The 23,758-nt window shown below is 40.7% G+C and overlaps 2 protein-coding genes across 5 annotated transcripts in view; one reads left to right on the top strand and one right to left on the bottom strand.

The window, feature by feature from the left end:
• LOC136444078 (urease subunit alpha-like) lies at positions 1 to 23,029 on the bottom strand. The gene is made up of 24 exons (XM_066441555.1): positions 22,904 to 23,029; positions 19,873 to 19,942; positions 17,979 to 18,061; positions 17,486 to 17,584; positions 12,175 to 12,294; positions 11,763 to 11,840; positions 11,563 to 11,642; positions 11,302 to 11,401; positions 10,807 to 10,992; positions 10,376 to 10,501; positions 8,445 to 8,507; positions 8,014 to 8,222; positions 7,465 to 7,514; positions 6,959 to 7,031; positions 5,498 to 5,579; positions 5,133 to 5,198; positions 4,506 to 4,684; positions 3,726 to 3,840; positions 3,362 to 3,550; positions 2,982 to 3,081; positions 2,728 to 2,834; positions 2,273 to 2,337; positions 2,055 to 2,113; positions 1 to 1,785 (listed from the first exon to the last, which is right to left on the bottom strand). Exons 1-24 carry the CDS (start codon positions 23,027 to 23,029, stop codon positions 1,664 to 1,666), a joined length of 2,547 nt encoding a protein of 848 aa, XP_066297652.1. The 3' UTR covers positions 1 to 1,663.
• The window catches only part of LOC136444106 (urease accessory protein UreG-like), a 6,318-nt gene continuing 5,566 nt past the window's right edge, over positions 23,007 to 23,758 (top strand). The window contains exon 1 of one of the 4 annotated variants that reach the window (XM_066441607.1): positions 23,007 to 23,104. Coding sequence is in view for 1 of the 4 variants with exons in the window: in XM_066441603.1 (XP_066297700.1) it covers positions 23,111 to 23,113 (3 nt within the window). In the remaining 3 variants the exon portion in view is untranslated. The other 3 variants (XM_066441603.1, XM_066441605.1, XM_066441604.1) reach the window with 3 other exon arrangements.

Below are 23,758 nucleotides of genomic sequence, written 5' to 3' on the forward strand. Positions count from 1 at the left end.
TGTTTTTTGACAAAATGCTTTTTATTTCATAAATGGTACCATACAGACAACTTTAGTCTTCGAAAATATTTATCATTTCATAATACATGTATATAACAATCTCACCAATATCTCAAAATGACTCTTCCAAATTTAAGTTCTAATTCAATGAAGTTTTCATGAATTTATCTTTTTTTGTCTCAAAATATTATCAACTCTTGTTACCCTGTAAAATTTTAGCTTGTCACATATTATCGAGTTAATGAAATTAAATATGCCTGTAAGAGTTAGCAACTGAGCATGACAGCATATGACAGCATAATACATGGCGCAAGTAGTCTGACCAATGAAAGTATTGTCTTATTAAATCTCTTTACATCATGTAACAACTCAACCAAGCCCACAAGATAATGCTCTATTCCTAAGTCAAGTTTGATATCTAAGCTGATACTATAACTTAGAAACTTAGCACATGATATATTGCCATCAGCATTTCACATATTACATATTTGCATTTACAATTTATACAGATGGCCATGATGGTGATGATATACCCTAAAAAATGGAAGAATATATACAGTATGACAATGTATTAACTTGACCATTAGCTTTGTACATCATGGCTGATAATATTGTGCTTATTCATTTATCTATCATGTTTCTCAAACACAGGTGTTCCATGTCGCCATACAGATATCATAACAAACTCATACAACAAATCGTCAATGCATGTGTGTTGTGTACTTTTGTGTGTTTAAGTGTTCAGATCTTGCCTTTTACTCAAATGACACAAAGAGTTGGAAGCATACACAAGCGGACACAATAGATATTGGTTGTCAGCCACTGAATTCTACCAGTACTTTAACTATTGAGTACATCATTAAATCAGTTGACATTACCCGTAAATCCGACAAGCCACTAATGGCTAAAGAGGTAGTCTGGTAGGCTATAAAGGTACTACATGTACATGCGTATATTGACTAATGGCTAGATGTACTGTAAATGCAAAAATGTTTGCGGTGGTTTTATGTTCGTGGTTTTTCGCGGTAAGCTCTTCACCGCGAACTTAAAACCACCGCAAATTTTTTTTGCCCTCCTACCTCCTTCTCTACTTTTGTCCCAAACACAAACTTAAAACCGACACGAATACTCTATTTTCTCTGTACCGCAAAATTAAAGCCACGCAAACTTGAATACATTTACAGTATTCTGTTAGGCTATAAAGGTAGCCTGGGTTCTACCCTGATTAATTTACTACAGTTTCAACAGTTGTTACCAACTATTGGAGCAGACATGAAGTAATCAGGATGGTACTCAGGTTACTCTGAAACTGCTACAGTTGTTCCAAACTCTGGCTGACTAATACACGTATGTATATCACTGCAAATTGAATGCTAGGAAACATATGCCTGTTTGTGAATCCCGAGAAAAGGTCTCCACCCCAGAGGTGTAGCCAAAATTAAGGCCATTAACGAAGCTTGGTAGTCATTACTAGCATCCAAGCAGGCCCAATGGATTGCAAAGACCGTATCCAACTGGAAGAAGGAGCTTGTATAGCAATCCATACTTCTTCTGCCAGTTGGATATGGTCTTCGCAACTATAGATCTGCTTGGAGATTAAGTCACTACAAGTGCAAACCTCTGTGGCACTTCTATCTACAAGGATGAATTTCCTGATAATGTCTTAGAACAGGAAGTATTTCTGAGCCAGTGGAAGCTGCTTGGCAGGCTCACATGTCAGATGTTCCTTCACTTCTTCTCCATTCTCTTCTCTCATCACATGTACCTTATAGGACTGGGGGTCCACTGATAAAACATGATGAATAAAGAGCACACAGTTTAATCAAGGGGACACCACACAATCATATAGCTATGTACCTTAACATATTAGTTCTGAAAATTAAAACACATTGGGTGAGTAGATCCTACTCAATTCAAAACAATGAAACAAAAATAATGAAGCATACAACAAAGTGGAAATAACTGTTAATAATGTTCTACAGTTTTTCTTAACAGGTGGATGTTAGTGTGGACAGTCAGCCAATGTTCTGTTGAATAATATAACAAAGCCTTACCTGTTATGTTTGGAGTGTAGCCATTCAAGACCATGTCCTTTTTGGTCAACCCTCGGCAGCTAAGAAAGACATTAAAAAAATTGAAACATTTTCTCTACGACAAAAAATCTCACAATTCAGATTTTCTTAGTCTACATCTTGACAATTATTTGTTTTGGTACATTGTTATCTGTTATGTGTGAATAGTCTCTACTGTGAGAAATAGCTTCTGAACTCACTTTCTGATGGGGACGAGTTTCTTGCTCAATCCATATGTTTGTGGGATTCCTCTCTCGATGGAAGACTGCAGACGAAAGGAGACAATTTACATATCACATAGGCTTGACACTTTTTAATTACATCATGTCATCCGTGAATAGTTTCATCAGGTTGGTAAGTCACTGAATAAAAAGACTCTTTTTACACAACCAAGAGATTTATTCAACCGACGTTTCGGTGACCATCTGTCACCTTCTTCAAGGCAATTCTGACTGGTTCACATAGCAATGCAGCACACGTGTTGCTGCTTATATGCAGGTGTTGCTGCATCATGTCATCACTGGTATCACTGCACTGAGGCAAATGAATGTCATGCTATATTTGTGGGAGCTTACAGAGGTACCCTGTTGAAATTCGCTGAAGGACTCTGACTGCGTATGTTACCGAGTATAACAACAAGCGATCGTTGTCTTACCTTAGAAACAAACATGACAGAGTTGTTGCCGACAGCCTTGCCGTAAGCACCAAACATCTTCCTTGTCTTGACTGGCTCAGGGGTGGGGATGGAAGCATTGGGCATCCCTAGGATGTGAATCATAGAGTATTTCACATATTGCATTGATATCAAATACATAAGGGAATGATGGATGACCAAAGTGAGCAAACAGAGAAACTTTTTTCTGAACTCTTTACACTTTTGTGACAATGCTATGACATAAAGGTCCTCACCCATCTGTGCCCATACAATATGTCCACCCTTGATGATGATTTCTGGTTTGGCACCAAAGAAAGCTGGTTTCCACAGAACCAAGTCAGCCATCTTGTCTTTCTGCATTGAACAAAGAGAGGTGGAATAAAGAACATCATTTCTGCTGAAGTAACTTTTTTTCATAGACAGCATATCACAAGTTACTAGTACTACAAAATAGTAAAACAAAGGCACCAAAAAACAAATATTTGAGATTAACAGTAAACATAATACAGCATTAAGCTAGATTTAGATGCAATACAAATTGACCACTACCAATACACATGTTAACATTCATTTTATACTACAATGCTGTAAGTTTGAGACATAAAACTTAAAGCTGACTCTCTTAAAGACTGACCTCCACAGAACCGATGACATGTGCCATGCCATTACTGATTGCCGGGTTGATGGTGTATTTGGCCACGTATCTACGGACGCGGAGGTTGTCGTTGTCTCCGGTCTCCCCGGACAGCGTGCCTCGCTGTTGCTTCATCTTGTCTGCCGTCTGCCATGTTCTCGTGATGACCTCACCAACTCTTCCCATAGCCTAGGGGTCAGGAAGTTTGGGTTAAACACTTGCCATGAGTCACAGATGCCTTTTTCATTTTCCATCTTTTTCCTGATTGTTTCAGGAAGGGTCCATCAACTATTCTTTTTTAAAAAAAGAATCATTGTCAGATTATCAACTAAACACATAATCTAGGACAATTTTTGGTGCTTACTTGTGAGTCTGATGCTATGATACTGATGGCTCCCATGTCGTGGAGGATGTCCTCAGCTGCGATGGTCTCTGCCCGGATTCGTGACTCAGCAAAAGCAACATCTTCTTTAAGGTTCCTGGATGAAAAGGAGGGGCAGTGACACACCAGGTTGAGATAGATCAAATCTTAAGGCATCACTCCTAGACTCAAACCTCTGCCTATTAACACAGCATTCCAAAGCTACGCAAGCTAGCATTCACATTCAAGTCGTGAGTATTAGTCTAATTCCTCATAGTTCAATTTAACACAGCATAGTTTCCCACATATGCTTGATCAATGCAGTTTCGGAAGAAACTGCTAGTGGGACCTTTCTTTCTTGATATGTTAAGAAACCATTAAAAGAACTCCGGATGTTCCAGAGAACTGTTTTTAGAAAGATAAACATGCTAATCCCTCAAAAGATTTTGATTCATCCTGTCCAGTTGGGATCAGATGATGATGTATGCTTTATCGCAAATAAATCCCTCGCAGCCTATAGGCTGAATTGCGGATTTGACAATACTCAAAACTAGTAAAACGTATACGTAGCAACATTATTATCATAAAAGACCGTGAAAAACTGATGTTTGGCTATACATTGATAAAATCTAAAATATACTACCACAAAACGAACATATACTTTAAAAGGCTGCTAGTATATAAAAATCATAAGTCATTGTGATTTGCAGGTTACTGGCATCCATACAACACCACTCACATAATTTCCAAGTCAATAAACGACAAAAACAAAAGTTGTCATACTTGTCGAGATGGTGACAGACCATGAGCATGTCCAGGTGTTCATCTATGGTGTTGACAGTGTAGGGGCGGGTCGGGTTGGTGGAAGAGGGCAGGACGTTAGGAACTCCGCACACCTTGATGATGTCAGGGGCGTGGCCACCCCCTGCACCCTCCGAGTGGTAGGTGTGGATGGTTCGGCCCTGTGGGAGAAACAGACGTGTACATTGTACTTTCTAACATGTTATACCTTTTTTTGTAACACCCCCTTTACACCTCGCTGCAACTGTGCTGCGACCAAACAGTTTGAGTGCTCAACGAATTTCATGATAAGAAACCTATTTATGCTTTGTGTGTTTTGTTATCTTTTCATTCATACTTTCCTTCCATTTTGCATGATATTCAAATTATGAAGTCAATGGATACACAAATCCAATTCAATTTGCAGTGAGATTGCAGTGTGGTCGCTGTCTAGTGGAATGGGGGCCTAAGCCATAACAAGCATAATACAATTCACTGTTATGGTGTGTAATTGATGATCTCTTAAAGTATTAGATGTATTGTTGACTGTTATATTAAACAAATCTAATGAGGCACAGTATGTGCAGACACATCCTTAGATATCAGACAGACTTTGAAATGACAGTTTACCTTGAAAGCTTCTATTGTCTGTTCCACACATGATGATTCATTCAGAGTGTCCGTGTGGATCATCACCTAATGTTCAAACAATGTAACATATACACATTGAATAATTGTGACACATTGTTTAAGTAAATGCTACAAAATTGTGTTATAAAATATTAATTCTAAAACAACACATCACAACAATGAAGCAAAATTTTGGCATGCCTCATTACACATTAGGACTTTATAACGTCAGACATTTAATTTTGGGGTATTATATTGACATAAAGATAATTCATATAAAAGTTATATGATGATTCAAAGCTGTGTAGTTGATTGAGCAGCACAATGATGTCTACGTTGTATTGAAGATTATTTTGGCAACTTACTTGTACATCGTGTTTCTCAGCTACACGCAGACAGGTGTCAATAGCTGCAGGGGTTGAACCCCAGTCTTCATGAAGCTTCAACCTAAAATAAACAAATAAATAAATTTTAAAATAAAAACAACAAATTGATATTTCGATTCAATATTGTGCATTGGACCTTTGAAGAACATTCATTAGTGTATGGCATCTTTTGATTCAGTTGTAATCTGATACCCCTTCCCATCATGCCTTGCCACCTCATTAGCTATGCAGAGCTAACAATACCAATAATTTCACATTTTTCAATCATGTAAGGAACATGTCAAATTGTTTTGACTGTTGTCAAAATAATAACAAAGGAAATCCAAAGCATATAAGGACAGAAATACCAGTTTCTCCTGACTTTGATTTCAATACACTTTCACTGCATGAAGGAACCCACAAACAAAACTGACAAAAATTGTGAGCTGTATATGTAGGAAAAGACATCACCTTACAGATATGGTTTGCCAGGAATGCTCGCTTTAGGGGTTACCTACAGGTATTTAATTACCTCCTTGCCCCTGGGAAGGTCTGAGACAAGGCTACTTAAGGCTCTAGCAGGGCCCTGGTGTAGTGCACAGGTGGGACACCAGAGAAAGGCTTGGCAGTGTGCAAAGATGGCACAAGATGCCCTCGACCATTTGGGGAGGGCTGATGCCTGCGTACGTGTCATAGTTGGAAAAGACCCATAGCCGGCAACTTTGAGTGCAATTCGCGAGGCAGCATACTGTGCTGTAACTCAATTCAGACTACTCTCCTGACAAACCTTTTTTTAAGACATTTTGTATATTTCATCAAGAATGTTAACGAGCCAAATAAATGCCATAGATGACTCCATACCACTCATGCAACCATGCAAGAAGATGACCAATGTCAAATGTCATGACCATTGGTATGTAGACTATTGTCACACCCACACATTGAGTTCAACATGATTGATTGGACCTTATGCGATACTATCAGCTAACTGATAGGCGTCGTGTGGCGCAACTGTAGAGTACGCGGCTGTCAAACAATGGGTCCCGGGATCTAATCCCAGGTGCGCCCAGAGACATGTCCGAACTTGCGCCCCGACGTTGTGCCCTTGGGAAAGGCACTTAGCACGACTTTCCTCACTTCACTCAGGTGTAAATGAGTACCTAGCTCATCTAGGGTTAGGGACGTCCCTCGGATAGGACGTTAAATGGAGGTCCCGTGTTTGGGGAGAGCAACACCCCGCGCACGTTAAAGAACCCACCACACCTTTCGAAAAAGAGTAGGGGCATGCCCCGGTGTGCGATGGTCCAAATCTTACAGTCCGGTCTGGGATGACATCTTGAAAAAGGTGATAGTTCACCTGTTATGTCAATCCTTCCACAAAAATGTGGTAAATCAAAATAAATAACTACAATCATCCAATTATGACTAGAATTTCAAATTTCAATAAGACAACATGCCTACCCAATGGCACCAGCCTCTATTTGTTCTTCTATCTCCTTAGATACTCCATCCAGCTGGGAGGTGTTGCCTTTTCCTGTTCACACATACATGTAATACATTTCATAGACATCAGTACAGGCAAACAATCACACAAGGATGACACCTAGCTGGTCAGGACAAAACTGCAGCATGATATTCAGGCATGGTTGTGCTATGTTGTTGAATAGTGTTAGCAATACGAAAAGACTCTAGATGGGATATTTAAAAGTTAGATATGTAGAAACAGATAATTTGTAAATGAACATAGCACTAGAGTAACTTTTTTTCAGACCAGCCATTCTAACCAATAATCAAAAGTTACAACATTCACATGTAGGAATGAACAGTAAAACTACCTTACTATGACACGACTAATTGAATACACAGACTTTTATTACAATCCTGATAGAAATTTTTGTAACGTCCTACGTGCATAGTCACTGATTTCTGTCTTCATCTCCAAAAAAACAAACATTTTGAATATTCACCTGTGAATCCAAAGTTGAGTGGGAAGGCATCAGTACTCTGCATCATTGCTCTGCAAACATACAAATGTAGTACAATGTCAATCAACCTTAACTTTTCACATAAAAAAGCTCATATATGAATTGTACAAGTAGAGTCTATTCTATCACTTATAGTTGAAATAAATACTGTAATTCTTGTTTCTTTCACTGTAACTTTATGTTCACTGTTTTCACAGTCACCTCTGTACCGTAAACTTATCATCACCATTAAAAAAAACCTGTTGTTATCATTTATGATGCCTTCACACATCCGTTCAGTAAATCACTTGCCACCACCATGAAGTTTAGTTCAGTGAAAATGTAAAATTTTGCTACCGTGAAGATAAAGTGAATTACAGTATTCAATAATTGTTGCATGTCATTGATATGCTGCAGACAGTGACTGGCTTTTTTTAATCTGAGAAGGTGAAATTTAGTTTGGTTTCTTTAAAGTTCGTAAGTGGTGGGCAGGGGACTTCTAACCCACATGAAAACATTCTTATCAACAGGAAATTGTAGTGAGAAGCATACTTGATATGGTTAGGCCCAGGTGTACATGTTGTGGCATTACTGCCAGTAGCAGGACCAGTACCGCCCCCAAACATGGTGGTCACTCCAGAGGCCACGGCTTCTCTGGCCAGCTGGGGACAGATGAAGTGGACATGTGCATCCAACGCACCAGCGGTCAGGATCAGACCCTCGCCTGCAATGGCCTCTGTGGTCGCCCCACACACTAGTTTCTGTGTAACAAAATACTAGGTGTAACCGCCATATAGAATATCATCAAAACTGGTTTGCTATCTTTAATATCTATAGACTGCGAAGTCCCCGGTAAATTGGCTATGTAGATATGGAGTGACGAAATTCATTGAAAAAAGAATGATATGCAAATTGTTGCAGGGCATTAGGATGCATTTCATAATGTCTTTTGAAAGTCCATGACTAAAAAAAGTTAAACTCACCGGACTGACGTTTGCCATGACATCTGGGTTGCCTGCTTTGCCAATGCCAACAATCATGCCATCCTAAACAGGGAAAAAATTACATACATGTGCTTTAATGGCAAACTATGATGGAGCATACACGTACTTGGCTTACTAGAAGTAGAACCTACATGTAAGCCATGCAACCATTTCTGCTCAGTCCCTTGAGTGGTTGCTTAAGCCGGCGTCACAATTCATGCGAGCATCGGCCGATTTTGTAGATCGCCGGAAGCTCGCCGAATTTCAAATTCGGCCGAGCGTCGACCGTATTTTTCGCTGAAAACCTGCCCCGTCACAAATTGAACGGAGCTCGGGCGACGTCTATCAAAAACTTATAATTATAAATCCCACATAAGACGGTACCATCTCTTGGACACGGACGAAGTCAGAATCAACTGACCTGGTAACAATCTCAAATTTGGACCAACTTTACTTTCTGAGTTATGGTAAATCTGTAGGGCACGAGTGAAGTGGGTGGGCGCACTGAAAATAATAACATAAACAGGAATTTTGTTATAGACTGATCCAAATACTAGCGCAGGAGCCACAAGGTCAACAGATCAGTCGTTTAACCCCGATCCAAACATTTTCACCAAACGGAAATCGACCAAAGCTCGGGCGAACGCCGTCCGAGCTTCGGCCGACCCTTGATAAGCCTATCGACGCCCTGCCGACGCCTGGGCGTGCCTCGGCAGACAAACATAGATCTATAATGACTCAGTGGACTTTCAACTAGTCATTTTGTGGAGGAAAAACTCAGGAAGTCAAGTCAAGCTTCAAAAGTTAAGCCCCAGTTCATTAATATATAAATTGAAACATCCAAACTTATACCAAAAAAAGGAACAGGAAGCATTGTCTTCGGTGTTCACATTTTATGCATGGTAAATTTATTTCAATGAAAATTTAACTTTGCATTGAATTGTCTCATTAGAAAAAAATTGGCAGCAATCTTTGACAAGTTGATATTAGTATTAGTTGATATTACAGTATTATTTATAATTTTATGTTATAAACCAAACTGTCGTTTTCTTTTATCTATAAAGAAGAAAGAGTTCGGCCGAGGCCCATCCAAGCTCCATCAACACCTGCACAACGCTCGCCCGAAGCACGCCTTACTTTTCATGAGTCGGCCGGAACACTGACGACGGTCGCCCGATTATTGTACAAAGCCCGTGCGAGGCTCGCACGAGGCCGAAGAGTTCGGGCGACCTCCGACCGACCAAAAATCGGGTCTAAAATCCTCGGATGCCCGCCCGAATATTGGCCGAGCGCTGGGCGTTGCTCGGGCGAGCTACGGGCAAACTGTTGACGAGCTGTGCGAGTTCAAAAATCGTCGCCGAGGCCTCGCTGAATTTAAGCGCAGCTTCCAGTGACACGCGAACGTCGGCCGAGCTCCGAAAAATCGCCCGAAGCCCGTAGAATCGGCAGGACGTCGGTCGTACTTCGCCCGAAAATCGCCATTTGGAGCTCGCCGACAAGTCGGCCGAGCTAAATTCTTCATTTGTGACGGGGGCTTTAGGACAGGTTTGACTGTATTCATATGCTGTTAAGGTATATAAAACTGCTACAAAATGTATATCAGTAAGCATCAATTAAACCACAGGCAGTAGGCAAAGGTATTATCCTTGAATATAGCAGCCGAAGTTCCGATCGTGACGAGCAAAACCCAAAGTAATGCCGAAGGCACGAGCGTGGGGTTCGGAGAGCCGAACAGGGTTCGGTGTTCGGCGGAGCCGAACAGTGTTCGGCGGTTTTCGATTTCGGAGTGAGCGACGCAAAGGATGACGGGAGAAACCGTCGTCGGGAGCATGTGAGCGAAAACATGTAATGCAGCGGGTTCCCAACATAAATACCGTACCCTATTGCCCATGATTAAACCCTATCCTGAACAGTTTGTTTGCAACACTTACCTTTATTCCTACATCAGCCTTGATGATCCCAGTCACAGCATCCACAATCAGAGCATTAGTGATGACGGTGTCTAGGGCATCAGCTGCACTCACCCCGGCCATCTGACCCATACCCTCTCTCAGTACCTGGAATAAGTAACAACTCAACAATTGCTATTTCTGTGGACACTTTATAAGATGTTCAAGGTACATGGAATGTTCATGGAATTACATGTACTAGTATGTATTATCCATAAAATCATCTTTGGTTGGGTGAAAAGAGTCAAAGAAAAGAAGCTCTGATGAACATGAACTATTTCAAGTTTAATTACATTGTTAAGTCAACTAGTGAAGCAGTACAGTGCAATGTAAATGCAACTGAATTGTATTGACGTATGACTAAATATTTTCATCACCTTCTGTTATTATTATTTAAGTCTCATATGACATACCTTTCCACCTCCAAACTTGCACTCGTCCCCGTACACTGTAAAGTCCTTCTCTACCTCTATAATCAGGGAAGTGTCCCCCAGTCGGACACAGTCCCCTGTTGTAGGGCCGTACGTGTGTGCATAGATGTGACGTGGCATCACACACAGGTTTGTCTTTGGTCTCTTCAGGACGTTTTCTTCCTGTGTCTGGGAGTGAATAAAAGCAAATGGAATGTTTAACTCATGATGTAAAACCCATAGCCCACTACACAAAGGTTGAACTAAATGTTGGCTGATGTTGACGTACATGTATCATCTCAAATGTATCTTTAATGAAAAATTGAACATTTCCTTTAGTGGTTACTTAATACTTACTTAATTTGAAAATGCACAAGCAATGAACTTCAGAAAAAACACACATTGAGTTATCATGTCAAGCCCACTTTGAACTAATATAGTGTATGTAAAAAGAGATACACAAGAGATACAAAATAATCAACCATTGCAATATTTTACCTTGTGTGCAAAACCTCTCCTCTTGATGTTCTCCAAAATGGAAGCAATCTTGGACTCATCAAACTTGCCATCACCGAGGAAGTTTCCACCATGGATAACACTAATCATGGTGATACAAAAAACAGCTCAGAAAACATTGCTTACTTAGTAGTTAATGGTCAATAATTGTAGACATTATTGATAACAAGCATTGATGGTCACATGATGATCATAGTTCTATAACTTTCCACAACTACCCTCTTGGTTGCCATGGTTACTTACCTGTTCCCTGCGATCTCTACCAGCTGGACCTCTCTGGTCTCACCTGGTTCAAACCGGACAGCAGTGCCTGCTGCAATATTCTGCAGAGGGAAGATAGTGTGTGAACATTAGGTAAGGATGGAGAAGATAATTACTACTGTGTATATTGAACAAGTTGCCGTCATGCTAAAACATGTACTTTGTAATCCACTTGCACTTACCAGTCTTTTTCCATAAGCCAGGGTCCTGTCAAACTGCAGGAACTTGTTTACCTCCAGGAAATGGTAGTGGCTGCCAACCTGTTGGACATAAGCCACAGTGTTTTAGTTAAATGCTCTCTCTGTGCCCCCCTCTCTTTTATATATTTATCTGCCTTTTTACCTAGACATCTAAAGACATAAAGGAAATGTGTCATTAAATCTATATGGCCTTAACATAAGTTCAATTCAGTATTTCACCAGATTCTTTCCACATAAAGCATGAAATGTACACTTACTACAGTACACGAACAAGTATACATCAGTATAGATAACTCTTTCCTACAAGTATATATCATACATTTAGCAGCAAAATCTTTCCTCTGTATAGAGGAGTTCTATTGGACCCCACAAGTTTGAAACTCAGTTCCTTTACCTGGATGGGCCTGTCACAGAGACTGGTGACTGTGATGTTGGCAGTTTTACGCCCCACGTTCATCTCAATCTCTCCAGTCTCGGTGTACAGTTGTCCTGGCACAACATGAAGACAGGCCCCCTAGAGCAACAAGGAAGACCAGTTTTACTTTCATTAAGTAATCTTTAGATACATTGCACAAAGTGTAACTTGCTACATTATATACACCATGTATATACATGTGTATATATATATTTATCTTCGCCGAGTACTTGTACTCGGAGAGGATTATGTTTTCGGTTGAAAAATCTGTTGGGTGGGTCTGAATGTATGTCAGGAGCATAACTCAAGAAAGCTTCAATGAATCTTTATGATTTTTGGTAGGTGTGTAGTGGTTGTGCAAAGAAAAGTCAAGTTCGAAAATGGTTCACCTTGCGTTTTTCAACAGTACTGCAGCAGACTTTACATTTTTTTGTGTTTGTATGTAGGCAAAAAAAGTGACCGAAACGTTGATGGATCTTCATGATTTTTTGCAAGTGTGTAGATGTTGTGGAAACGGGGGTCAAGTTCAACAATGGTTCCCCTGGTATTTTCCGTTGATACTACAGCGGGCTTTGTGTGGATGTGTATTTGTATGTCGCCAGCATAACTCAAGAAGCTGTTGATGGATCCGTATGATATTTAGTCGATGGGTAGGGTTTACAGAAAGGAAGGTCAAGTTCGATAATGGGCCTTCTAGCGGGTACCTAAGGTACTGCAGCGGAGCTTCCAAATTTAGGGGCATATTTTCTGAAAGTGCTATGGTCATGATTTTTGTGTGGTAGATAGTTCACGCCACAGAAAGTAAGTTCTGTAAATTTGGGCCCCCTAGCGGCTTGTTAAGAACTGCAGTGGGTGTTTTTGTCTTGACATTCGGACATGAATAACTTGAGAAGGATATTCCGGATATTCCGGATATTCCGGATATTCCGGATATTCCGGATATTCCGGATATTCCGGATAATCCGGATAATCCGGATATTCCGGATATTCCGGATATTCCGGATAATCCGGATATTCCGGATGACTGCTGTCACTGTCACGGAAACACTCCTACACATCTTCAACTCAAAATGGTTACTATCCTAAAGAATTGTCCCTATTCATTAATCCGGGGACACCTTGTCACCTTCACACATTTAAGCACTGTTCAAAAATTCATATTCCTAATGCGACTAGACAAACCTCCCATTGAAACACACGTCTGTTCTTCTATATCTAACGTTACTATAACCGAAAAGTGAGGAGAAGTAGAATTTATCTAATGATAGTCATATTCTTTTTGTATCCGTTAACTGTACTTGTTATTTTGTTTTGTTGTGACCTGTACTTAGCCAAGTGTGGCAGAAATGTGCAATAAAGGTCTTCATTTATTATCTTCGCCGAGTACTTGTACTAGGAGAGGATTATGTTTTCGGTTGAAAAATCTGTTGGGTGGGTCTGAATGTATGTCAGGAGCATAACTCAAGAAAACTTCAATGAATCTTTATGATTTTTGGTAGGTGTGTAGTGGTTGTGCAAAGAAAAGTCAAGTTCGAAAATGGTTCACCTTGCGTTTTTCAACAGTACTGCAGCAGACTTTACATTTTTTTGTGTTTGTATGTAGGCAAAAAAAGTGACGGAAACGTTGATGGATCTTCATGATTTTTTGCAGGTGTGTAGATGTTGTGGAAACGGGGGTCAAGTTCAACAATGGTTCCCCTGGTATTTTCCGTTGATACTACAGCGGGCTTTGTATGTCGCCAGCATAACTCAAGAAGCTGTTGATGGATCCGTATGATATGTAGTCAATAGGTAGGGTTTACAGAAAGGAAGGTCAAGTTCGATAATGGGCCTTCTAGCGGGATAAGGTACTGCAGCGGAGCTTCCAAATTTAGGGGCATATTTTCTGAAAGTGCTATGGTCATGATTTTTGTGTGGTAGATAGTTCATGCCACAGAAAGTAAGTTAAGAACTGCAGTGGGTGTTTTTGTCTTGACATTCGGACATGAATGGGCCTTCTTGAGAAGGATATTCCGGATATTCCGGATATTCCGGATAATCCGGATAATCCGGATATTCCGGATAATCCGGATATTCCGGATATTCCGGATAATCCGGATATTCCGGATATTCCGGATAATCCGGATATTCCGGATATTCCGGATATTCCGGATATTCCGGATAATCCGGATATTCCGGATAATCCGGATATTCCGGATATTCCGGATAATCCGGATATTCCGGATATTCCGGATATTCCGGATATTCCGGATATTCCGGATATTCCGGATATTCCGGATATTCCGGATAATCCGGATAATCCGGATATTCCGGATATTCCGGATATTCCGGATATTCCGGATATTCCGGATAATCCGGATAATCGGGATATTCCGGATATTCCGGATAATCCGGATATTCCGGATATTCCGGATATTCCGGATAATCCGGATATTCCGGATATTCCGGATATTCCGGATATTCCGAATAATCCGGATATTCCGGATAATCCGGATATTCCGGATATTCCGGATATTCCGGATAATCCGGATATTCCGGATATTCCGGATATTCCAGATAATCCGGATAATCCGGATAATCCGGATATTCCGGATATTCCGGATATTCCGGATATTCCGGATAATCCGGATAATCCGGATATTCCGGATATTCCGGATAATCCGGATATTCCGGATATTCCGGATATTCCGTCACTGTCACGGAAACACTCCTACACATCTTCAACTCCTGTCTACAAAATGGTTACTATCCTAAAGAATTGTCCCTATTCATTAATCCGGGGACACCTTGTCCCCAGACAACATGCTATCGGGGAATATCAATAATTTGTTGTCTGGAAATACCCGTTTTGTTGACTATGCAGAACGTTACAGATGTTATAATTTATCCCTTTTATTTAGTACTGAATTGTATACCAGCATAAAATCCGGGATAACCAAATTCGTGGGGATAGTGACAGTGACAGCAGTCAGACGGACAGATTCCACCTGGGCTCAGTGCAGTTACTTTGGCACACTTAATAGAATAGAAAACGAATGTCATTTTGTGGTAGAATGTGGATTATATACCAAAGAAAGAAATGAACTGTATAATCTTGTAGAAAACCTATTTCCCTACTTCACACATTTAAGCACTGTTCAAAAATTCATATTCCTAATGCGACTAGACAAACCTCCCATTGAAACACACGTCTGTTCTTCTATATCTAACGTTACTATAACTGAAAAGTGAGGAGAAGTAGAATTTATCTAATGATAGTCATATTCTTTTTGTATCCGTTAACTGTACTTGTTATTTTGTTTTGTTGTGACCTGTTGTAGCCAAGTGTGGCAGAAATGTGCAATAAAGGTCTTCATTTATTATCTTCGCCGAGTACTTGTACTAGGAGAGGATTATGTTTTCGGTTGAAAAATCTGTTGGGTGGGTCTGAATGTATGTCAGGAGCATAACTCAAGAAAACTTCAATGAATCTTTATGATTTTTGGTAGGTGTGTAGTGGTTGTGCAAAGAAAAGTCAAGTTCGAAAATGGTTCACCTTGCGTTTTTCAACAGTACTGCAGCAGACTTTACATTTTTTTGTGTTTGTATGTAGGCAAAAAAAGTGACGGAAACGTTGATGGATCTTCATGATTTTTTGCAGGTGTGTAGATGTTGTGGAAACGGGGGTCAAGTTCAACAATGGTTCCCCTGGTATTTTCCGTTGATACTACAGCGGGCTTTGTGTGGATGTGTATTTGTATGTCGCCAGCATAACTCAAGAAGCTGTTGATGGATCCGTATGATATTTAGTCGATGGGTAGGGTTTACAGAAAGGAAGGTCAAGTTCGATAATGGGCCTTCTAGCGGGTACCTAAGGTACTGCAGCGGAGCTTCCAAATTTAGGGGCATATTTTCTGAAAGTGCTATGGTCATGATTTTTGTGTGGTAGATAGTTCATGCCACAGAAAGTAAGTTCTGTAAATTTGGGCCCCCTAGCGGCTTGTTAAGAACTGCAGTGGGTGTTTTTGTCTTGACATTCGGACATGAATAACTTGAGAAGGATATTCCGGATATTCCGGATATTCCGGATATTCCGGATAATCCGGATAATCCGGATATTCCGGATATTCCGGATAATCCGGATAATCCGGATATTCCGGATATTCCGGATAATCCGGATATTCCGGATATTCCGGATATTCCGGATATTCCGGATATTCCGGATATTCCGGATATGCCGGATATTCCGGATATTCCGGATATTCCGGATATTCCGGATATTCCGGATATTTCGTCTGACTCCGTCTGACTCCGACACTGTCACGGAAACACTCCTACACATCTTCAACTCCTGTCTACAAAATGGTTACTATCCTAAAGTATTGTCCCTATTCATTAATCCGGGGACACATTGTCCCCAGACAACATGCTATCGGGGAATATCAATAATTTGTTGTCTGGAAAAACTATTCTCCTCTATCTTAAATACCCATTTGGTTGACTATGCAGAACGTTACAGATTTTTTCCCTTTTATTTAGTACTGCATAAAATCCGGGATAAACAAATTCGTGGGGATAGTGACAGTGACAGCAGTCGGCTGGTTGGCGACATGACGAAATAGGGACAAAATAGAAAGCCTGACAAAAACACCTAAAACACCTAGAAACACGTCAACAACCAGCCAGATTTATTCTATTCATATATATTGACTGTACTATGTCATCATCACTTTCAACTTACAACACTGCAATATCGAACCTTTGTGGCCCATATAATATCAACATACTCATATTTTTTCATGACCAGTTATAACATATATCAGCACACTCTACACATATAACGTTAACGTTACTAGTCCTGTACCACCAAATGATTTTTAACCATATCTAAACTGGACTCATTCGCCCCATCATAACTTCCAAATGGTATGGAGCATGATCAAATTTGCAGGGGGTGATAAGCACGTAAATATTAATCACTCTCCATGATAAGCCTTGATTATTTGGCGAAGATAATGTGTTTGTGGAACTCTAGTTTATTCATAATCTTAATGACATCATACATGCAAAATGTCCACTTGTTAGTCAGCTTTTATTCAGCATTTCACAACAGGAACAGTGATAAATATTGATACAAAAGAATATAATGAGAAATAAAAGTACCTAATAGTAATAACATTTTTTCATATACAGTTTGGTGCTTTAAGAAGTAGTAAAATTTGCAACTTGTTAAAGTCAGCATTTCATAATAAACTTGAATGGTCAACTGAAAGCAGAGGTCTGTTTTTTTGTAACATTTCTGGTCACTTACTGCTTTGAAGACGTTCACATCTGGAATGGGAAGAAAGCTGCCATATAGCGCTAGTTCCAGGTTTCCGTCATCTAACACAATAGGCTGGTGGACTGTCACCTGTGGGGAGGGGGGCAAGGTGTCAATGTTAACACAACATAGACGTGGAGGAATAGTCTGAGACATACATTGTATAATGTAGATCTGAACAGTAGGAATAGTTGGATATAATGTAGATCTGAACAAAATAATTCTGAAACTATATGTTGCAACCACTTTTATAGGAAACACATTTTGTTGTAATCAAATCTGTACAAAAAGACTACTCCAGGGACTGATAAAATCTGGTCTATGTGGACAACTTAGTAACCTAGAACTTTTGTTTGTGACCGCACTAACTTCTCAGCATGTGACTGCACACATACCAAGGTGATTAACAAATGGACCAGTCATACAGCTTGCTTCAAGTGTCATAATTGACATGTTCGGATGATTTAACAAAAGAGTAGCCTACCAATTTTGTGCCATCTTGAAAGGTGCCCTCGACCTGCACCTCTGAGATCATGTCTTCCACACCTGGTTGTACCTGATTTGTTCCTGTAGAATGGGCAAACAAGCATCTTACATAACATGCAGTGAACAATAGACACAACACAACGTTATTGTCTACAATCACTGTAACACATAGCTAATTCATTAACTTACACAAAGTAGACACAACACTACAAACCTTCATTGTCTACTATCATGTACAGTCAAACCTGCCCAAGGCGACCACCCGGCGGACCAAGCAAAAACGGTCGCGATGGACAGGTGGTCGCCATGAAGAGGATTCCACTCACATGTTTCCAGGTCGAGGTTTTCAATACAGTACGTAAATGGATGGAAAATTATGTGAATTTAGACAACATGACCCCCACCAGGTTCAATTCTCATTGACAGGAAGATCCTACAAAAATTACATTTTCCGTTATCGTCGTAATAATTGTTTACCGCTACATCGTGTACAAATTTTTGTCATAATTTTGACTACAAAACAATGCCAATGGTTGCCTCGATGATCGCAGCGCCCTCCCGCATTCACACGTTACATTAGATAGTACACTCTCACACACACGCACATCATTGAAGTTTTAAAGCCTAAGACAAATCCCTAGAAAACACCTGCTGACCCCAGCCTTTTTTGGGGCGCCGACCGCTGGATAAAAGGGGCAAAAAGTTTTCGATCTGACAACTAAAGATGAAAACGGAACGGTGTGATTTCGTCGCGCCGCGCCGCATCGAAAGGTAAGTCAGTGCAGCAGAACGCACACCGTCCAATAAAGGTTTGTGAGATTCATGGAAATAAAAAGAAAATAAGAATATTAATTTTGATTAATAACTAGAGTATTCGTAAATGTTCATACACAAAAGCAACGTGTTTTAGAAAGGTCAGCGGTACGCCAAATCCGGTCCGCGCCAAATCCAAGATGGCGTCGGGACCAAGGACCAATATTTCTCGCCTGACGTTATGCCCGCCGCGAAGTCATTTTTCGGCGGAATTTAGCAAGACACAGACACATTTTTGTTGAAAATACAAGAAATAGATAGTAGTTTCTGCGAAATCTGACTTTTTGACGCCATGCACTACGTTTTCGTTTTGAAAATTGAGTTTAAACCGAACTGAGTTTGCGGTAAACTATAAGATTACGATAGGCACAACAACATCACAAACGTTTGTCTTTACAATGTTTATAGGGGGAACGTTTTATTAAAACACTTCATGGAGGAATCGATGCTATAACATTGCCATTCCATATATTTTTGTCCTTATTTTTGTACTTCAAAGTCTTGAAAACATTTCCGTGAAATCTGACAGCAAAATGATCCGATGTCACCACACGCTTGAAAATTAGGCGACCGCCATGGGCAGGGATTGTGCTCTGTGCGGTCCCAATTCGTGGCGGTCGCGGTCGCGTTGGACAGGTGGTCGCCTTGGGCAGGCAGCTTAATGCTTGTGCCTATGGGGAAATTTTTCGGGACCGAGAAAAAGAGGTCGCCATGGCCAGGTGGTCGCGTTGAAAAGGTGGTCGCCTAGGCAGGTTTGACTGTATCTTTTAGAATATTAAAAAAAGCTCATTTTCCTATGAATTCGCCTCACCATAGTGATAAACAAGCAGAAGAAGTAATCTTTTCAAGCCAGCTTGAATTTTTTCCCCGTCATCCCAATTCCCATTGCGGAAAGATCCTACAAAGAATCATTTTTTCTCATCATCGTGTCCAAACGTAAAATTTTGACATTTCTATATTTTTATCCATCAATTTCTGTCTGTCAGGGTTGACGGAATGGACAGTCTAGTCTTAATATTTTTCCATCATATGCAACAAATTCCATCAGTGGACAGATTGACAAACTGATTTGTATTTACCCAACATTTCTCGTCCCTTCTGCATGAGCTCAGACACAGGGTGGGTGCCATCTCGAATCAGTTCCTGGATCTGGGAAACAAAACAGCATGAATGAATTATCTATCATGTATAAAAGTGTGGGGTCGTGTGGCACGACGGCAGAGCGTTCGGTCCCGAGTTTGAATCCTGTCGTGTCACCGATCTTGTGCCCTTGGGAAAGGCACTTTACACGACTTTCCTCACTCCACCCAGGTGTAAATGGGTACCTGACTTCGGTTGGGGAAGGTTTTATTGAGGTCACCTGGTGGCGCCGAATGGCAGCCGCCCAGACCCTTGCGACAAATCCACAAAATGCAAGTGTGGATAGATTAGGTATATGTTGTGTATTATGTGAAACATGTTAACCCTGCATCAATTCAGCGCTAGAAAGGCTGCCATTGCGGGTAACTTCTGACCAATAAAAGACATTATTATCATTACAAGTGTTGTCTGTTTTAAAATTTGTTTTTATATCATTTTGACATACAGTAGGTTGTAACTCATTTATTAAGATAGGGGGCTTCCTGAGACACAAAAAATGCAAAAAGGCAAGTCCAATGCAAGCCAACTATTTTAACAGTTGACTAAATTTCTTTGAACTTCAAAAGTCATTTACACAACTTGGACCAACATCAATATAATAGTAAGTTTGATATTTAAAAAAATTTCAGGATTTCTGTCGGCACCTGGTTAGATCAGCATTACAGAATATGACAGTACCGTAGTCACTATGTGTCACATTTGTAGTATTGCATATTGAACCTGAACTTGAGTCACAGATGAAGTGGTCAGTATATTTAAAGTATATTTTTTTAAAAACAGCTGATTTTCTGGTTCTGATTTATGGAATGTAACTTTTATTTTCAGCCGAACAGATTTTACCAGTCAATACCATTGAAATCTTTTCATAGCACTTCTGTATGCAATCAGCAATGATGTTGTTGCACAAAAAAAACACTTGACATTCATTCACTTGACATTCATTCACTCAAGGTTATTTTCTTCTTCTTTATAGGCATTGAAATACATGGTATATCATTTATTATTAAAACATGTAGTATAATCCACATGCATAATATACTTTTTGTCCCCAGCTTCAGTTCCAGGGTCTCACCGTACGAAGACATGATAAACATGTTATGTCTATGGTGTCTAGACTAATGGTCAAACAGGTCTGGGAGGTCAGTGACCCAGTGGTCTTGTACAAACATATGACATGATGGTCCATCCTATCCATTAATCACCCTGAAAATAGGTCAATAGAAATAAGGTCAGTGACATTACATGCCGGTTTTCTTATTTATGCCTATTGCCCTGTGCCCCCCCCCCCCCCCCCCAAAAAAAGAAGGAAGAAGTGAAGATTGGGCCAACCCAAACTGGTAAAAATTAGACCCAATCTATATAAAGGGATTTTCTTTTGTAAACCAGACAGTAAAGGGCAACCTTTCAACCAGTAGCAGAGCCATTACAGATTGCACAATCTCCCACTGGGCTGGCGCAAATGGGCCACGCCCCTTAGATTATCCGCCATGGTGAGGGTGTTTAGGCAAGCTGGCTACTGTAGTGTAGGGTTTCATCAAGGAGGTTATATAGACTATATAACCTCCTTGGTTTTATGTGCCTCAGGGGAAAATGTTGCGATTCCCGCGGACTGACTCTCCTCTCCATTTTTCACTATCATCCATAAGCCGCCAGGAAGGCCTGGTGGAGGTAACAGTTATAACCCTATTAAAGGGACTTGCCCTTGGAGACTTTCCAGCACGTGGTAGTTTCACGTGTAGACTGAGTTCACGTGTTAGCTGCGTGATCACCGCATGTGCACAGCGCATGCAGTGGTCGATTCCACTGTAGAAAATCAACACAAACTCTTATGATTTCATCACGCACTAAGACCCCGTTCACACTCATTTTTTTCAATCGCGATTGAAGTATAATCGCGATTGAATCGATCCGATCGCGATTGATTTTTTCAGTGTGAACGCTCCCAATCGCGATTGGAACGATCCAAAACGATCCAATCGCGATTGGATTGTAACTACCTCCGGAGGTAGTTTGATTGGATTAATCGTGATCGGATCCAATCCAATCCTATCAAATTTTGAGTGTGAACGCAACTACGATTCATTCCATCGCGATCCGCGGGGATTTCGGCCGGTTCAAGGCTAGGGTCGCAACTTATCACATAAGTAATGTACCAAGTACAATGTTTTCCCACAAATCGTCGCTTCATTCACGCTCCCAGATTGTCTACAGCACTTGTCGCGTTCATTACCCGTACTACAGCGAGGCCAATATACAAAAGCCTTCGTCGTTCACGCCTTCTCGCGATCATAGCCCGCCGATTGCCGTGTTCCCTTCCACGGCTACAGAACATTCTCCAGAGATACAAAATCATCAAGAGTTTGGGGACTCCCGCCATTTTGTAGCAAGCGACGCCGAACCTTTGACCTCGTGCTTCAATCGCGATCGGATCACGGCGTACTTTAATCCACTTGGCGAAAAGCAGTGTGAACGCAAAAGTTTCTTTGCGTTCAATCGCGATCGGATCGAACAATCGCGATTATACTTCAATCGCGATTGAAAAAAATGAGTGTGAACGGGGTCTAAATCAGATTCCAAGTTCACACAAAAATTGTGTAACTGGTAAAATCACATTGTCCTATACAAAACGGAAAAAATAGCAACACGTGTAAAATGGCAACTTTTGCTAAATTTTGCTAATCACGAAAAGCAAGACAAATCGATACTTCAAAGCTCGGAAGTAACATTGTTTTGTACCTTATAAGTTTGTTGCTACTGCGTCAGGGTGTGATTGGCGCAGTGTTTTCGTTTCTATCTTCACAGCTTTATCTTATTTTGCATCAAAATAGTCTAAATGATGCATGAGGGGTCGTCTAAGGATAATGTTCGCACATTTCTTACATCCAAACAAAAGGCAGAAGAACGTGTAAGAAATAGACTATTGTGGCAAAACTGGGGTATAAGTTTAAGGTTTTACATTACAAAACTGACCTGGCAGGCTATCAAGGCGACAGCTTCTGGGTGGTTGAGTCTCAGTCCCCTGGCCAGCCGTCTCTGTGCCACCCTGCCCGCCTGTTCTACCAACAGGCTCTCTTGTTCCCGCGGGCTCAACTTCATCCTTGCTGTGATCCTTGTTCTACCAGCAATTCTCCAGAGATCCAGATATCACAAGCGGCCACTGGCAGTTACAAAGTAAGGATGGTACGTCTTCGTCCAAGATTAATTCACTCTACTTCTTTTAGCTGAGTGAGAGGTATATAATTCCACGTCCTTAGGCAAATCCTACTCTTTGTTTGTGTTTGCCACCCGTCTGTGGGAATAATTCTAGACCAGCCAGTCCATATATACTAGCAGGGGGATCCAGATTTAGGGTTGACATTTTATCATACAGTATGTCATCAGCAGCTGATATGAATTTAGGAAATTGAAGAATGTGATGTATTGAAGTGCTTTTGTTTTAAATAAAATAAATAAAATTGGTGGTACGTTGCGCTATTATAAGGGAAATATGTCAATATCTCACGTTCTGGTAGTGGTATCGTCCTCAGCCAGAGGAGACACCAGGCAAGGTTAGCGAAAAGAGTGAAGGTCTTTTGCGGTTACAGGGGTGTAACGTTATATGCTTGTTTACAACCTCGACCTTGCTCTGTGTTACTGGACATTGACGTACAAGACTCGTAGAAGCCGGACATTCCCCCTCTTTATCACGCCAAAGCTGTCGGTTTTTGGCTCAGCCTCAGACCAAAACCTTTCTGCTAGCATCCCTGCAGGCATGGCAGCTGCAACCCTTCCACACTGGTCAGGAGAGCACTGAACCGTGAGGGACAGAGAGAGAGTTTGTGTTTT

This window comes from Branchiostoma lanceolatum, chromosome 10 (genome assembly GCF_035083965.1).
Source record: "Branchiostoma lanceolatum isolate klBraLanc5 chromosome 10, klBraLanc5.hap2, whole genome shotgun sequence".
In the NCBI taxonomy this organism is placed as follows: domain Eukaryota; kingdom Metazoa; phylum Chordata; class Leptocardii; order Amphioxiformes; family Branchiostomatidae; genus Branchiostoma; species Branchiostoma lanceolatum.

What these genes read in the sequence shown, in the direction of transcription:
- LOC136444078 (XM_066441555.1), bottom strand. Translation starts at nt 23,029, where the DNA reads ATGAAGTTGAGCCCGCGGGAACAAGAGAGCCTGTTGGTAGAACAGGCG. An exon ending in AGACAATAGAAGCTTTCAAG is followed by an intron (nt 4,685 to 5,132) that starts GTAAACTGTCAT and finishes TTTCTCCCACAG; the next exon opens with GGCCGAACCATCCACACCTA. An exon ending in AAACTCGTCCCCATCAGAAA is followed by an intron (nt 2,114 to 2,272) that starts GTGAGTTCAGAA and finishes TGTCTTTCTTAG; the next exon opens with CTGCCGAGGGTTGACCAAAA.